The sequence below is a fragment of the Hyperoodon ampullatus genome (assembly GCF_949752795.1).
Source record: "Hyperoodon ampullatus genome assembly, chromosome: 3".
NCBI lineage: Eukaryota > Metazoa > Chordata > Mammalia > Artiodactyla > Ziphiidae > Hyperoodon > Hyperoodon ampullatus.
Window position 1 is genome coordinate 65,518,266 of NC_136916.1, and position 16,716 is coordinate 65,534,981.

General features: G+C 59.1%; 1 protein-coding gene across 5 annotated transcripts in view; it reads right to left on the reverse strand.

The window, feature by feature from the left end:
* Nucleotides 1-1,638: 1,638 nt before the first annotated feature.
* PSTPIP1 (proline-serine-threonine phosphatase interacting protein 1) overlaps nt 1,639-16,716 on the reverse strand; it is a gene marked incomplete at its 5' end in the record, with an annotated part of 41,891 nt that continues 26,813 nt past the window's right edge. The window contains 12 exons of one of the 5 annotated variants that reach the window (XM_079699651.1): nt 1,639-1,944; nt 2,929-3,062; nt 3,260-3,315; nt 5,773-5,863; nt 6,404-6,500; nt 7,596-7,694; nt 8,298-8,377; nt 9,397-9,436; nt 10,393-10,491; nt 11,117-11,179; nt 13,754-13,860; nt 14,101-14,135. In XM_079699651.1, coding sequence (XP_079555777.1) covers nt 1,813-1,944; nt 2,929-3,062; nt 3,260-3,315; nt 5,773-5,863; nt 6,404-6,500; nt 7,596-7,694; nt 8,298-8,377; nt 9,397-9,436; nt 10,393-10,491; nt 11,117-11,179; nt 13,754-13,860; nt 14,101-14,135 — 1,033 coding nt within the window. In that variant the 3' untranslated portion in view covers nt 1,639-1,812. Of the gene's footprint in view, nt 1,945-2,928; nt 3,063-3,259; nt 3,316-5,772; nt 5,864-6,403; nt 6,501-7,595; nt 7,695-8,297; nt 8,378-9,396; nt 9,443-10,392; nt 10,516-11,116; nt 11,180-13,753; nt 13,861-14,100; nt 14,136-16,716 lie in introns of all 5 variants that reach the window. The other 4 variants (XM_079699652.1, XM_079699650.1, XM_079699649.1 and 1 more) reach the window with 4 other exon arrangements.

The window sequence follows — 16,716 nt, forward strand, 5'->3', positions numbered from 1 at the left end:
CTTTGTAGACTTTTGAGGTGTTCTCACACCTGAGTCTGAGGTCAGAGGCCACAGTCCAGCCATCCCCCTCGTTGACCAGGTGTCATGTTTGTTTAATCAAATCCACTTTTTTGCTTAAGTGTTGAAGATAAGGGCATAAAGATGGAAGGCTGCAATAAACAGAGGAACAGCCCTCTTTCCCAGCCCTGGTCATCCTCCTAGGGCAGAGCTTGGTCAAAGGCCTCATTTTTGCTACTGTAGCATCTGATGTTTGCCTGAGCACGTGGAATGTTCCTCCATATGGCTGCCAGGTGGACGGCTGGCCAGGCAGAGCCAGGACCAGTGGGAAGCCACAGGTCCATGGCAGGCTTCCGTGGGTGCCATTAGCTCGCAGTCGCAGAGATGTTGAAGCTGACAGGAGTGCCTGGTGCCCAGTCGTGCAGGAGGTCCGATTAGATCCCCCCAGTCTCTTCCAGTTCTAAATCCTGGAGAATTCAGTGGTGCCCCTCGCTCCTTTCTCTGTCCCTGCCCACTGTGAGGCTATCATCACAGGCAGGCAGGAGCAGAAAGGAACCCCCTCTTTACTTTCCTGTAACAGCTTCCCCTTTTCCTTGGCTTATCTTGGTCACCTGTTCCCAGAAGCCTCAGCACTGCTTGGCACATCAGGACGTTTCCTGTACTGCCGCCAGCTTTCTGGTCTATCTGTTCCCCTCCACCAGGTCAAGGGCCCCTTGAGTAAAGCCAGTGTCTGAGGCGTTCCTCCTCTTGAGCTCACAGAAGGTGGGCCACAAAGGTTTATGAACGAGCAAGCGAAGTGATGAAGTCTCAGGGAAGGTGGTCTACGGGGATAGTAACGGGCTCACTCAAGGTGTGCCCAGTGGAGGAGGCCCCCCCGGTATGTCTGGCCCTGAGTTGGGGCGGGCTGCTGGCCTGCTGTGCCGGCAGAGTGTTGGGGCTCCCACAGGCGAGCGCTGGGGAGGCCTAGGACTGCGGAGCGGCCGGTTCCCACTGGCTCTCCCCCCGGAGTCACTCCCCAGGCCCTTGGTGTGGCTGGAGCAGGGCCGTGGCAGGCCTTGGGCAGCAGTAGAAGTTATGTTTCTGGGGCCAAAAAGACAAAGGCCGGAGAGCACCAAGAACGGAAGAGGAGCTTGGCCACCTCTGTGCCCAGGTCAGCCCGCGTAGACTCCAGGCCTGCCTAAGCGACCATGCCACAGCCCCTCTGCCTCGGCAGACCTGTCACCTGTTTCCTGCCTGGAACTAAGCTTGGCTCATCCCCAGGACGTTCCAGGTGTCCCTCCTCCCTGTGCTCACACACCTGCCCTGTCCTGCTGCTCTTGCCTTCCCTGTGTTCTGTCTGCTGCTGCCCCGCTCTAGTCCCTCTGCCCCAGGAAGCCTGGTCTCCCCATCCCAGCTGCCCCGAGCTTCTCCTTGCCCCTACCCCATCCCCCCTGACCGCTGCGGCCTTCTCCCATTGCCCGCTGTGAGCGTGTCTCCCTGGCAGTTCCCTGGGACCCAGGGCTAGGGTACCTCCCCATCCCCAGCAGACCAGGGACAGACCCGAGCTGGGGCCTCAGTGACAACACTGCAGGTGGGGAGCTCTGCTCTCCTGGACTTCTCCCCTCCTTTGCCTCCTCCGAATTGAGCACTTGGACACGGGTGCAAGGAGGAAAAAGAGCGCTCCTTTATTCCCTGTGGGAAGGACTGCTCGGGAGCAGCCGGTACCTTTCCTGAGGGCAGGCTCTGTCTTGAGGCCCCTGCGAGGCCAGGGCAGCGGTGGGGGCACTGCTGGCCCCGTGGACAGGATAGGTCCAGGCGGGGGCTACTGCCCCTTCCTTAAAGCTTCTCCAGGTAGGAGCCAGGGACAAAGCCACGCTGCCCGTTCCGTTGCACTGTCCACCAGCCATCCTCCCCTTCCTGGATGACCTCCAGGATGTCCCCCGCAGAGATGTTCAGCTCGTCGGAATTCTGGGCAAGAGAATGAAAACGCATCAGGCTGAAGGGGGCCTGCTGGGAGGGCCTCTGGTCAGGCGTTCCCCCCACCCCAGGCAGTAAATGCCAGCCTGTCTCCCAGATGGGCTGTCAGCTGAGACATGCTGGCCTCCTGGGGCTGCAAGACAAGGCCACTCTGGGCTAAGGCAGCCCTGGAGACATAGGGTGTGGGGCGCCTCGTGGGGCTCCGCCTCTTGTCCCCTCTGGTTTGTCACTGTGGGCCTCCCACACACACCCTGGGGCTTCTTCCCCTGCTTCACCTCCCTGCTGCTCCCTTCTCCCCATCCCTGCTTCAGATGCTGCAACCTAGCAAGTCAGGGGGCAGGCGTGTTTGTCACGCCCCCACCTCTGCTAGCCCTTGTCATACAGGCACACCATCATTCTCCTGGGCTGTCTCCCTCTCCAGGGACCAGGCTTCGGGAGTCAGTGCAGCCCGCCGAGCCCCGAGGAGATGCTTGGCTTCAGTCCCAGTGGATGTGGAGTCCAGCTCTGTACTCCCTCACCTCAAACTGGGAGCAGATTAGACTCTCTGGGGATCTGGGCACAGCTGCCCTGTGGCTCCTTTACTCATCCTCCCCTTGTGGGCTTCAGAAAATCAACCCCGGCACAGCTGAGGGCCTCGTTCCGACCATGGCTTGTTCTGGGCGCCCGTGGTCACAGAGAACAAGGCCCTCACCCGTGGGTGCAGAGCCTGATCCTCAGACCGCTTCCTCAGATAGCTCCAGCTCTGCCAGCTGCTGCACGTGCGCACACCTGCCTGTATACCACGTGTGCTTGTGACCGAGGCCCTCGTGCTGTTCATCAGCTTTCACTGAGCAGGTCCGCACTGGGCCCCTCCCAAAGGCCAGGTGCTGTTCTAAGGGCACCCACCCCAGCCCACTTACAGTGCATGTGCCTACGTGTGAGCACTCGCTTGGGCATGCTGGTGCCCTCCCAAGGAGGGGAGGGCAGGGGCCTCACCTGGGCTGTGTAGTCATAGAGCGCCCTGTAATCCTGGGCTGGCAGGGTGTGGGGTCCTGGCACCTCCTGCACAGCGATGGCGGCATAGACACCTTCATTCCGATCAGAGGTGGGAGTCAGGGTCTCTGTGGAGGCTGAGAGCAGGGTGAGGCCTGGCACCCGCCCCTTACAAAGAACAGTGGTCCCTGGAGGCCCCCCCCCGAAGTGGAGCCTCCCCAGACTTGGCCCAGCCTCTTCCCAACCCCCAACCTCCCAGCTGTTGGAAGGCCCATCTGTGCCAAGTAGGCATCCTCCCCTTCACCCCAGGTTGACAGTTGTCACCCCCAATTACCCGCAGAAGCTGCTGACGATGTTGTTTTGGGACTTCCATGCAGCAGCCCAGAGAACCTGGGGACAGGGAGGAAATCAGGTGAGTCGGGGTGGGACAGCGGGCGTAGATGAGGCAGGGAGCCCACAGGGCTCCAGGGCTGGGGTTGGCCCTAGCCTCCAGGCACAGATGTGATTTATGGGGTGCCCCTCACCATGAGGGCTCCCTAAAGAGTGGTCCAGTGGCTCTTGCCCAGCCGCGCTCTCCCAGTCCCTCACCTTGTAGACGTCTTCTCAGTACTTGCTCCCTGCAGGGCCTAACTGGGGGCTCTAAGACCTCTGTGCTCCAGGGCCCAGGCCCTACACCCACCAGGCCCCTGCTCCAGCCTCCCACATGGGCAAAGGAGCTGCCCCCTAGAGCTTGGCCCACTCACACCTCGCTAAGACCTTCACCAGCCTGGGCAGCCCAGCCGCTCCCCGACCACACAAAGTGAGGTCCAGGAGGCAGTGCTGGGCTAATTCACCCCTTCCCTTGTGCCTGGCTCAGACCTGGACTGGACTGGAGTCATGGAAGTTTGTTGAATAAAAGAAAAAAAAGGCAAGAAGCAAGAGGCAGAGGCAGACACTGGGATACCGAGTAAGGAACCAGATGTGGGTGCCCTGAAGCAGACAGTGCTAAGGGCTAAACGAGTAGAGGCTGATACTACTTCCCCCGCTCAGGAAAGGCTTCCTGGTCTGGTGGGGTCAAGCCAAGTCTGCAAAGACTCAACTTTATCAGGTAGAGACTGGAGTGCAAGGCATTGCCGGTGAATGGGAGAGGAGTGCAAAGGTGCAGATTGTACAGACAGAGGAATTTGGGAAGTGGAGTGGACTAGTTTGGGGTGTATAGGAGATAAGACTGAAATAGGGACCAGGCCAGACGCCCCCAGGGGTCTTGAGTGCCCAGTAAGGGGCTGGGCCCATAGGAGGCTGCCCTGTAGTGCCAGGTGGGACACAGAGACCTTTCCCAGGGTGGGAGAATCCGGGACCCCCGCCCCCTTGCAGGGTTTGTGGAGCTGAGGGCCCAGGATGGAGACACAAGGACAAGCATGCGTGGACTTGGCGCACGTGGGAAGGCCTGATGCTGATTTGGGCCCTGCAGACTTAGTGCCTGTGGCACTCCTGCCCCTGCCAGGTAGGGTTAACCCAGCAGGGCTGGGGCTGGAGGAGCAGAGCTCGTTGAGGCTGTGAGTGCAGGGCTGTCTGCGCTTTCATCTCCATTCCTCCCTCCACTCACTTCCTGGCCAGTGGCCCCTGCCCCTCCCCAGCCCTGCCTGGCTTCTGGTCCCCACATGGTGGTCCCTGCCCGTCCCCTCCAGCAGCCAGGCCTCTGCCTGTGGGACCTCTTTCCCTCTTTATCTTTCATCCTCATCAGGCCCCTTTCTGTCCTTTCTTGATACTGCCCCAGGTGAGCTCTTCTGTCCTGGTGTTTAAGTGACCACCTGTGTTGGGATCTGGGTCCTCACTGGGAGTGCAGAGAGGTCTGAGTCCCCTAAGATTTTGGAATGATAGCGAGGGTAGGAATGCCCTCCTCCTGGGGTTCTTACTTTCTCAGGGTTCCCGGAGGAGCATGCCGTGGTGCCCACAAGCCTCTGCCTCCCAGGAGCCTTCCTGCAGGGCGGCTCCAGAGGCCTCAGAAATGAGCTGTCCTCAGAGGACTGGGAGCCCGTCACCTCCACCCGACCCGCCTCTCAAAGGCAGCGCCTTCTCTGCAGTGGGTTGGAGGGAGGGAGGAGGTCACGGAGGCCTGGGGGTGGGGGTGGGGCGCAGGCACCACGTGAATCCCATGGATGCTCCTAGATGCACGCAGATGGGGCGCTCAGGGAACTGGCTCCCGGGCAGGGGGGCTCCCTGAGCAGGCCATGGCGCTCCCAGTGGGCTGTCACCGTCGTCACCCAAGGCCTGAACCAAGAGGGTCCTTAGGTCTGAGTCTGCCCCTCACACGCATAGGCCCCGGGCCTAGAGGAGGTGTGTGACTTGTGCAAGTGACACACTGGGGCCTGACACCAGGACCCTGGCACCTACCACAGCCAGGCCAGGGAAGGGGCCCTGGAAAAACCTGGAGAATTCTCCAAGAGTACTGGCTTGGAGTAGGGCCTTCTCCTGTGCCCTGATCCCGTGCCAGTGGGAGAGGGTTGCCACTTCAGCCTGACCGTCCGAGGCTCCACCCAGGCTAGCAGCAGAGCCCAAGGGGTCAGCCAGCCTGGGGTCTCCCTGGAGCTCTGAGCATAGTCGCTAGTGAATAAGGGGGCTGTGATTATTTAATGCCTAGGTCCCCTCGGGCTGAGGGTGTCATGAGATTAGATTGAACTTGTCTTGTCCCCGAAGAGTGCCCAGCACCTAAACCCTGCACCAGGCACACAATAGATACCCAATAAATACGTGTGGAAGAGCCAGGTGCAGGAGGAGAGGCTGGCCTCCCTTCCTGGCAGCCCCCGTTCCCCACCCCTGGCCCCACCCTCTGTATCCCGTCCGGCTGGCATCCAGCAGGCGGCTCACCTCTTTATCATGCCACAGGACGGCTGAACGCCAGGGCTGCTGGACAACGGGGCAACCTCCCGATCATAGTAGTTCTGGTAGGGCACCGGAGCTGCAGGCAGCAAGCACATGAGGCCCAGGGTGGCAAGGGCAGGGCAGGCAGGACCTGTGCCACTCAGCACCCCATCCTCTCCCCATCCGGAGACCCAGACTGGGGCCCCACCTTACCATCCTTGCCCTGGCCACCCTGGTGCTTGAGGATGGGGCCCGCTCCCTTCCTAGAGAGATCTCACTGTGGGTACCACCGAGACCGAATAGTCTAGACCCAAGATTTAGTGGTACCAAGCAGGCTGGAGCAGGTGCTCTGGAGAGGCTTCCTGCCTCTGGCCCTATCCTCATCTCCCCCTCCAGTGTCATTGTTCTTAAGCTCTGCTCATCCTCTATCTTGGATGAGGCGGCAGGCTAAGGACCCAACCAGGGGACTGCACTGTCCCTGACCCCTTCCCTGGGCCTGACCAAGGCTTCTCCACCCAGAAAGGAGCTGTGAGCCACCCCAGTTCTGTCCTGGCAGTTGAGGCTCAGAGAACCTGAGCCAGGCCTAAGGAAGGCGGGCCTGGACCCAGAAGCTGTGCTGCCTGTAGGTGGACCTCACCTGGGGGCTCAGTGCCCGTGCTCTTGGCCTGGATGAAGCTGTCTATGTCGGCATCCACACTGCAGCCTTCTAGTGTCACTCGCACCTCTTCGTAGAGCTGGGGGCAGGAAAAAGCAGAGGCTGAGGGGCCAGGCCTCACCTCCATGCCCGCATTGTCAAGCGTGCCCCCACTTCGGGTCTGAACTCTGACCAGGGGCCTTGAGGTGTAACTGCCCCAGGCCTGCCTGAGGGGTTAGAGCCCTGGCTGACAGCTTCTCCTGTTTCCCGAACACCTACTGTGCACAAGTTCCTTTGCAAGGGATTTACCCCACTCCTGTTCTCTGAGGTAGACACTGCTTCCTCATTTTACAGATGAGGAAATTCAGAGGAGAGTGACTTGCCCAAGGTCACAAAGCAGGAATTCAGTGTGCTGGGCTTTGGATCCGGTATGAGAGGATTCAGAGCCCACACTCCTTCCTTCGCTACAAGGAGGTCACCAGGTGGGCTCAAGTCATTTGGGGAGAAAACCCCCAAAACTCCTCACCCCATAGGCAGAAGGGGTTAGGCAAGTAACAGCAGCGGGCATCAGGGAGTCAGGACTGCCATGAAAGGGAGCTTATGGCTCTAGGACTGCAAGGCCCCTGGCAAGGGAGGTGGTGGCCCCTCTCTGCTGAGGAGGACCCACCCAGCCCACCAGGCATGTAGAGCTCAGTAAGGGGGAACCAGGACACCCTGGAGATGTCTAGAGACAGAAGAGGGACTGGACCTTGGCTCCTGCAAGTGCCAGGCCTGGAGCAGGGCAACCGAGGGTCCCACAGCCTCTCTCCAAACCTCTGAGGTGCTGTGTCCACCTCCCTTCCCCATCCCAGCAGAGGGAGCATGTGCTCTGTGGCTCTGATAGCAGAGCCAAGGCTTTGGAGCAGGGGTGAGCAGAGAGGGCAGATGCCAGGGTAACCACAAAGCCCAGTCTGCAGGCAGAGAGGCTGTGGCCCTTTGTGGTACTGAGCTCCCTGTTCTCAGGGCCTGGGGCAGTGGCTTGTCGCTGAGGTCGGAGACCCCTGAGGCCAGAGACCCCTGAGGCCAGGGCTTGGACCACAGAGGACTAGGTATCTGCTGACAGGCTCAGGTCGACCTGGCTGTGCCATTGCTAGGAGGCTGCCCTCTCCTCACGCCCCCCTCCCACTCCCTACCCCTCCCTGCCTTCAGCCCCTACCTCATCATCCTTGACACACTGCATGGAGAGCTGGTTGCAGTGCACCCACAGGGCGTTGCGGAGGATGGTCAGCCGGTCAAACTCTTGCAGCTGAAAGGCCTGGGGGAGAAGCGGGGGTGGGTGGGGGGCTGCTGCAGGGCTGGGCCAGGCCAGGCCCCACTCAGCTCAGCTGGGGCTGACCAGCCAGACCCCTTCTGCTGAAGCCAAGCCAAAAGGGAAGACTCTTCCTAGGCGTCCCCACCCCCACCTCTGTGCCAGGTCCTGAGGCTTCTGGGGAGGGAAGTTGAACAGCCTGTGGGCTTCCTGCCCCGTCCTTCCTCCAGGCCCTACCATACCCCTGGGGAGTGTCTTAAGAGGAGCCCTGGACCCTGAATCCTGAGGCCTGTCTCCCAGGCCCTGCTCATCAGCAGAGCCCAGGGAAGCTATGGGTTTTGTTTGAGCCTCAGTTTCGGCTTCAGCCAAATGGGGTGAAGGATGCCTGCCTGCAAAAGGGGACTCAGAGCACAAAGCCAGGCGGTGAGCTCCCTGGGGGCAGGGACTCGGCACAGGGCCTGTGGAGTGAGTGGATGAGTGAAGGAATGAAGGAATGATGCCTTTCCCGCAGCACTGCCTCTTTTCCCCCCGTGAAGTGGCTGGAGCAGGGACAGGCGTCTCTCCCATTTCGTAGCTGGGGAAGCAGCCTCCACGCCTGGAGTGTCTCACCTCACAGGTGGTCCGGTGCTCCTGCTCCCACTCGCCCCGCACCTTCTCCAGCTGCTCGATGTTCTGCCTGTATACTCGCTCTGGAAGCACAGGCAGTCCTCAGGGAGGCCAGCGGCCTAGACACCCCCCCACAGCCCACCCCTTTGCTCCCGCAGCGCCCCTGCCCAGAGTGCCCTCCTCCTCCTTAGAGAGACCTGCCCTGGCTGCTGGTGCTACATCTGAACGCTCATAAGGGCCACCACTGTGGTACTGCCCTTAGGGTGACTCTCAGCTCCCCCTGTGGTCAAGCTGCCTGGGGCCGGAGCAGAGCCTCATACACCCAAGGTCAAAATCTGGGCCTCTCACCATCCCCAGGTCCTACCGTCTCACTTTCCAGATGGGAAACTGAGGCTCAGAGAGGGCAGCCCTGGAGGAGGGGTGAAGGGGAGCATTGGGAGCTATTGGGCTGGGAAGCCAGCAGGCTTGGACCATGACCTCTGTGCCCCCAGCCAAGGGAGCAGCTGGTCCTGGGAAAGGCAGCGCTAGCAGGAAGGAGAGCCTTCCCAGGGGAAGGGAGCAACGGTAAGCTCTCTGTCCTAGGAGTTGTGTCAGCAGAGATAGGGGTGTTGGGGTCTTCTGGCATCAGGAGAAGGATAGAGGAGACAGAAGCCCAGAGAAGGCTCTGATGTGTTTCAGTGTATGTAAGAGAGAGAGAGGTGTGTGCGATGAGTGGGCCTGTCTCCCTTGATTGTGGCTGTGAAAGTCCTGGGCCCTGGAGTCAAATGGCTTGCGTTCAAATACAGTTACCACACTTATTGGCTGTGTGACCTTGGGCAAGTTAATTAACCTCTCTGTGCCACAGTTTCCTCGTCTGTTAAAAAAAGGCGATAGTAATAGTGACCACCTCGCAGATTGTTGTGAGTGTTAGTTAAAACATGCAAAGCACCAAGAACAGTCTTGGCAAATGTGAGAAAATGAATGTTTTTGTTTTACTTGCATAAATATGGAAATGAGAGTGATGAGTGTGACTGTGTCCCCAGGGTGAAGGAAGTGTGCTGTGGGGGAAGGAATGTCCAAGCCACCCTACCCCCTAAGCTGAGGAGGTGGGCTAGCCACGTACCTGCCTCCATGGCTGAGTCCTTGCACTGCTTGGCTTTGTTCTGGCTCTGAGGAGACAGAGGGAAAGCAGCATTGAGGCCCCGCCCCCGGGAACCCGTCAGTCCAGCCCTTGGGCTCCGAGTTTCCCTGGGCAACCCTGAAGGGACTCTGTCACCCCCTCTCTGGCCACACAAGGGGACACTCAGGAGCCAACTGTGGGCAAGTTCCATCATTAACTCCAGCCTCACCCTACAAGGGCCCACAGCCTGGTTCCAGTAAAAAAGGAATAAAACAGAAACCTGCACTTCATGCAGGTACATGTGAAAACAAGATGTTGAGACCTAGAGGGAGAAATGTAGACCAGGGGCCGGGCCCTGGGGCCCCACGCCCACTGCTGAACCCACTGGCTGAGGCTGGGGCTCTGTCCCTGACTTGCTGCCACCAGCTCACCTGCAGGCCCCTGCCCTCTCTGGGCCTCAGCTTTCCTGTCTGTGCAATGGGCAAAATGTGTTCTTGAGCCCTGGCATCTCTGACACTCCCCCCTGGCCAAGAGGCCAGAGCAGTCAAGAGCTTGGGTTCTGGACAACATGGGTTTGGGTCCTTTCTCTGTTTCTGCCTGGCCCTCAGACCTTGAACAAGTCACTTACCATCTCTGGGCCTGTTTCCTCTCTGTGACATGGGCCTACTGAGCCCTTCTCCAAAGGGTTGTGTGAGGGTTAGCATCTGCTCTCATTGCCCTGTGAGCTCTGGGCCTGGGCTGCAGTGAGCCTGCTCTGAGGAATGGGTCCTTGGGTGCAGCCTGGAGATGGCAAAGGGGATCAAGCTGACTCTGTCTATCTAGACCCTGAGATTCTAGGAAACCCATTTCACAGACAGAGGGATGAAGGTTCAGAGCGAGGTGAGCAGCCAGGATATCCCAGATGCAGACCTTGCCCTGGAGTGTCTGTGGCACCCCCTCCCTCCCTCCCCACCCTGCCCCAGCCCTGTGACACCACATGGCCTCAGTGGCTCCACGCACCTTCTCCACCTGCTTCTGTTGACCATTGGTGCTAATGCGCTCGAAGGCCTGCTCGGCGTCGTCTGCATCTCGGCACTTCTGCTCATATGTCTTCTTGGACTGGGGGGGTATGGAGGGGCATGACTTGGGGGCCCCAGAGTGAGGCTCCTGAGCCCAACCTCCCTTCTCCCTGTTGGGGGCTGTGGATGGGTTGGGGGCCTCCTCACCAGGGACTAGGGTTTGGGGATACAGAATGGAGATGGAGAAGGGAGTCTTGTTCCCAGGCCCCTTCCCAGTGGGGACAATGGAGCCCTGCCCGCAGCCCCGGCCTCTTCAGAGGTGTGGTCACATCAGACCGCCAGCAGGGCCCTTAAAATGCCATGCATCATCACGATGCCAGCCTCTGCACACATCGTGGAGCTATTTTTCTCCTTACTCAGTGAGCTAGGAGACACAGCTTCTCCTTCTGCCCCTGGAGTCCCCAGCTGACAGCCTGGATGACCCTGTAGACCACTGTCTGGGACTGGCTGCTTGCCCATCAGTCAGGAGCCCCCCAAGGTCAGGGCCTGGGCCAGTCTGCATGGCACCCTGGGAGCAAGTGCAACACCAAGAACCCAACAGGCTACTGTGCCTGTTGCTGGATGGAGGCCTGAGGCAAGCCCTGTCCCAGGTGCTCAGTCCAGGGCTCCTGGGATCCACACCCTGACCCCTGCCACCCCTCCAGGCCTAGGACCCTTGCACTCACCTCCATGGCCTTCTTGTGGAGCAACAGCTTGCTCTTCTGGACACGGTCCATGATGGCCTCATACTGCAGGGGACATGAGGCACTGAGCTTGGGGCCATGGCCTCAGGACACTCCCTTAGGCCAAGAGGACGGGGTGTCCTTGGGATGAGGCCCAGCATTCCTTCCTGGCTCTGAATGGGGTGGTGACAAGATGCCCTCCCTCTCCCTCAGCCTGCTCTTTCACAACTACTGCTCAGAACAGAAAGCTAGAGGAGCCCGGGGCATGGATACACATGGTATATCCTCTCCCTGCAGACCCCAGCCAGGACTTGGTCTCTAGCCCGGGAATACCCAACCTACCTACGTGCACATGCGCACACACACGCACGCTGTCCTTCACTCACAAGCCTCTGTACCCACTCAAAGCCATCATACCCCGTGTACACACGCTGGCACACACACACAGTTACACACACACACACACACACACACATAAGTAAACGTTAACAGGCCCCCACGCTCCCCCTTGCATATACACAAGGCCTTCACAGAGCAACCTCAGACACCACTCACAAGTACACATACGTACACTCTCCCATGTCCGCCACACACAGCCATGGGCCCTGTGTACACACCCCAGACTTGGTCATGGTCACACGCTGGTGCACACGGGGCCCCTGCACCTCCACCTCGCCTCCCAGGCTCCTTGTACAGACGGAGAGGATGGAACTCGGCCTGGACAGAGATTGGCTATAAGGATAATTAGAAATGAAACACCTCTCGTGTTGGGGCTGGAGCCGGTTTGTGCCTGGGGTCTCAGTGGGGCCGGTGCCAGCGGGGAGACCTCAAGAAGCCACCTAGTCACACACACACACACACACACACACACACACACACACTGAAACACATGCACATGCTCACAGGTGTGCAGAGGTGTACTCTCGTTCTGGGTACACACCCATGTCCATACATGCACACGTGTGCACACACACCCAGGCAGCCTTCCCCGCACACTACATCACGGCTGTCCTTCGCTTGTGGGAGCCCTGATCACACTGTGGAACTGCCCCTCTGTTCAGAACAGCTTTTTCAGACATCACAGCCCCACTGGCCACAGGAAAGCTCAAAACAGCCACCCTGGGGCCTCGCTGTCACAGTAGATGCTCTGCAAGCAAGTCCCAGCTCAGAGAGGTCGCCTGCTACAGCTCCTTAAGTCTGGGCCAACTTCTGGGGCTGGCTTGGAGGACCCATTGTCTGCTCAGGAACCCAAATTTAGAATCCTGAAAGCCTGAGGCCCCAGCTGGCCAGATGGGCAGACAGGGAGTGGAGCCACACTAAATTTCTGTGGCCAGAGCTACTGACCGGAGCCAGCGCCCTGCCTGTGAGGACTGCAAGGGGCCTGGTTCTGGGCTGGGTCCCCCAAAGCTTGGGAGGTGGACATAAGTGTCCCATCCCGCAAGAGGGAAACAGGCGCAGTGAGGGTAAACGGCTTGGCCAGGACACCCAGTCCCAGCCTGGCCCCAGCCGTGAACTGTTGCCTTCTTTCCCTTCACAGCTCAGTTGTGTGGAATTTTCCATTTTCAGTTCTTTGGACAGTTTACAATAATGCTTCCTCTCCAAGCAAGAAGTGCTCCTGTGCCCTGGCCTCTCCCACCCTGTTCAAGGCACCATGCGCATCACTAAGGCCCTGAGAGGCTGATCATGTGTCCGTACCTGCCTTCCCAGAGGGCCACGTGCTCAGCCAGTCAGAGAGTCTGAGGCTTGGGAGGAGTACCTGGGACACAGGGGTCACCAAGCCCACCTCCCATCCAACCTCTGCAGCTTCCCTGACAAGTAGCCTCCAGCCTCTGTTTGTACACCTCCCATGACGGGGACCTCACTTCCTCTCCATGCAGTCCCTCCATCTAGGGACAGCCACACCCTACAGACGGGTGAACAGTACCTTTGGATGCTGGGTAGGCGCGGCAGCCTCCACTCCCCACAAGCTCTGTCTGTTCCCCTCAGCCTCAGGCAGCCCTGTAGAGTGGCTGCAGTGACTGACCCCCAAGTCTTCCTTTCTCCCAGGTAAACAGCCCTGATCCTTGGGCTCAGGACCAGTTTCTGGTGACTCCCCAACTTAGGTTGCCTCCTTTGGATACCCCCAAGCTGTCATGGACCCTCTATAGCCTGTTGTAGTAGGATGATCAAGAAGACCAAGGGGGCTTCCCTAGTGGTGCAGTGGTTGAGAGTCCGCCTGCCGATGCAGGGGACACGGGTTCGTGCCCTGGTCCGGGAAGATCCCACATGCCGCGGAGCGGCTGGGCCCGTGAGCCATGGCCGCTGAGCCTGCGCGTCCGGAGCCTGTGCTCCGCAACGTGAGAGGCCACAACAGTGAGAGGCCCACGTACCGCACAAAAAACAAACAAACAAAAGAAAAGACCAAGGTCTTTCCCTCTTCCTGGCCTGAGACAGTGCAGGGGGAAGACCCCCAGTGGGGCTTTCAGGCCCGAGAGCTGGGCCCTGGTCCCAATACCAGGAGTCTGTCCACAGCCCCCTCTCCTCCTTCAAATCGCCATCCCCCGCAAGCCTGGGGCGCTGCCCATTGGGAGAGCCCGTCCCCTGCTGCCTCCACAGCGACAACAGCCCCCGCCCCCCGGAGGCCCCTCCCCGCCCCCTCACCTTCCTCCTCTGCTCCTTCTGCCTCTCGCGAAACTCCTCCAGGCTCCGCAACTCCTCACGCAGGGCCAGGGCCAGCTGGATGTGGGCGCTGCCCACGTTCTCCATTTCTGGGGGCGGAGTAAGGACAGTGGTCCCCGGTGTCAGACCTGGTGGGCCCCAGCCGCTCATATATTCGCCCCTGCCTGGGCCAGCCCACCCCAACCCCACAGCTCATCTCTGTCACCCCCAAGTCCTCCACCAGCCTCGACTCCCGGCCAGCAAACATCCTTCCCCACCGGTGGGGGATCTGGTGTTCCCAGAAGGTCCTGTCACCCTGCAGCCTGGCGTGGGGACCAGGTGGGACTTACGCTGCTTCAGAGAGTCAAAGGAGGCCCTCAGGGAGCTGCAAAACAGAAAGACCAGGGTCAGCAGGAGGACAGTGCAGGGGAACCTGAAGGACTGGCTGGGCCCGGGGACTTTTATTTTGGTGGGAGGGCCCTGGCTCACTCACACACACTGACCTAGATCCCGGGGACCCTCTAGCCAGACCATGACCATCCGCTCAGAACTCAAGCTGGGATTTCTGGAATGCAAAGCTCTCTCTTTGGAAGTTATAAAGCAATCAAACCTCCCACTGTGGCAGAATGCTCTTGGCTTCTGCACATCTTCAGGGCCCTCCCTTGAAAGCAGGAAAGGGTGGGGTTCAGACCTGGCAGGTGGCCTGAGGACATTTTGGAGGGGGCTGTGGGGGAAGAGGGGGACAAGCAGGGCAGAGGTGATGGAGGGGAGAGATGTCGGGGCCTTAGGACAGGATGAATAGGAGGTACAGGTGAGGACAGCGAGAAACTGAGGGGCTCCCTGGTCCCTGGCTAGATGGCTGGGTGGATGGTGGTGACACCTCTGAGAGGGGCCCAGGAGGGAAAATGGGGAGTTACTTTAGGGTGCACTAAGCTTGGGTGCCTGAGAAAACCCAGTAGGAGGAGTCAGGAGGCACCAGGTGGCCAGTCTGAAGCAGACACGCAGACACTACCCACTCCAGAGAGGGCACCAAGGAGAAAGGGAAGGGAAGGGCTGGCTGGGCATAGGAGGTGTGAGGGGGTGATGCCCAAGGGTAGGGTTGCCAGATGGAGCAAATAAAAATACAGGCCACCCAGTTAAGTTCAAATTTCAGATAAACAACAAATAGTTTTTGAATGTCAACATGCCCCATGTAATATTTGGAATACACTTAAATTTTAAAAATATTTGTTTTCTATCTGAAATTTAATGGGGCATTCTATATTTCATCTGGCAGTCCTGCCAGGGGGCTGTCTCCCAGAGCTACAAACGGAGTTGAGATCTGAGCAAAGATGTCGGAGCCCACTCAGGGCCCAGTCTTGTCTGCTGCTGATGGCTAAGGGGCACCACTAGTGGCCCTTGGGTCAGAGCAGGACTGACGGTAAAGTGCCTCTCCCCAGCCCATCAGCTCTCAGGGGCAGGGGCCTCTCAGACGGGTGAGCTCCCCCTCCTGGCAGTGGAGGGAGGTGACTTGGAATCCCAGGCTAGGAACCTGGGTAGGGGCTTCCGGCTCTGGACTCCCAGGTGCGTTAGAAGCAGACGCTGGAGCCAGATGGCCTGAGTTCAATCCAAGCTCTGCCACTGACTCTCTGTATGACCTTGGGCAAGTTACCTAGCCTCTCTGTGCCTCAGTTTCCCCTTCTGTAAAAATGGGGATAATAGCACAAACAGAATGGTTATGAGGATTAAATGAATGTATATGTATAAAGCACCTCTGAGCTGGTGCAAAGCAGATGCTTTACAAGGGTTGCTGTTATGCCACCCTCCCGAGCCCACTACTGCACACCCTGACCTGGGGGTCCCCCAGGCCTCTTAACCTGACCTGAGATGTAGCTCCAAAATGCCCCACCTAAGAGCTTACTGCATGCCCCCTCTTATCAGAAACCCCCACTGGATTTGCCTTCAGGTAGGGGGTCCCCTTGATGCAGCCCCATAGATTGGGCTCCTTTCCCCCCCACTTCCTGCAGCCCTGTGGGCACCAAGACTCCAAGTGCACAGAGACAGTGTGTGGAGGTTGCAGATTGGCCCTGAAGTGAGGCTTGTCTATCTCAAGGGTAAAATTCTCTGCCTGTGTTTATGGCCCCTTAACTCCCCCCTCACCAGGATGCCTGAGGAACCACAGTTAGTCGAGGCCGATAGGGAAACTGAGGCCCCAGTGTGGCCAGGCTTGCTGGGGTCACACACAGGCAGCGGCGAGGATCCTGCTGCTGGCCGCGTGCTGCTGCAGCCCATCCAGCCTCTCTGCGGAGCAGCGCTCCCGCCCACTGGTGGCCATATGGCCACATGACACCCAGTGAGACAGCCCTGCCCACCCGCCTGCATTTCCCCACAATCCTTGCAAGGCAGGCTTCACAGGGGGGCTCCCTCCTCCCATGGGGACAGTTAGGGAAACTGAGGCCATGGAGGAGCAGCAGACCAGCAGGAGCAGCATCACCTGGGAGTTTGTTAGAAACGCAGATTTCAGGCTCCACCCCAGTCCTCCTGAAGCGGAAGCTTGGAAGAGGGGGCCAGCACACTGTGTTTTAACAAATCTCCAGGTGCTGCTGATGTACGTTCAAATGCTGGCCTAAATTATGTAATCCTCACACCTCTGCCAGGCAGGGAGGGTACCATCATTATCCGCATTTTACAGATGAGAAAAACAAGGGTCAGAGAGGTAAAGAAACTGACCATGGCCACACAAGTGGAGAGAGCTGGAGCCTTCTGCTGCTTACCAGAGGAAGGAAGGGGTGATTGCCATGGTGACCCCACCTGCCCTGGCAGGGGTGGAGAGGTCAGGGCTCTTCTCTGACAGAATTGACACCTTGCCATCGGTGACACCTCCTTCTCACACACTCATCTCCTGCCTCAGTCTCCCCGTCCATGGTTAGAGCCTCTCTAGGTCCAGTATGGCCACTTCTCCGTGCCCCATCATGACCCACAGCATG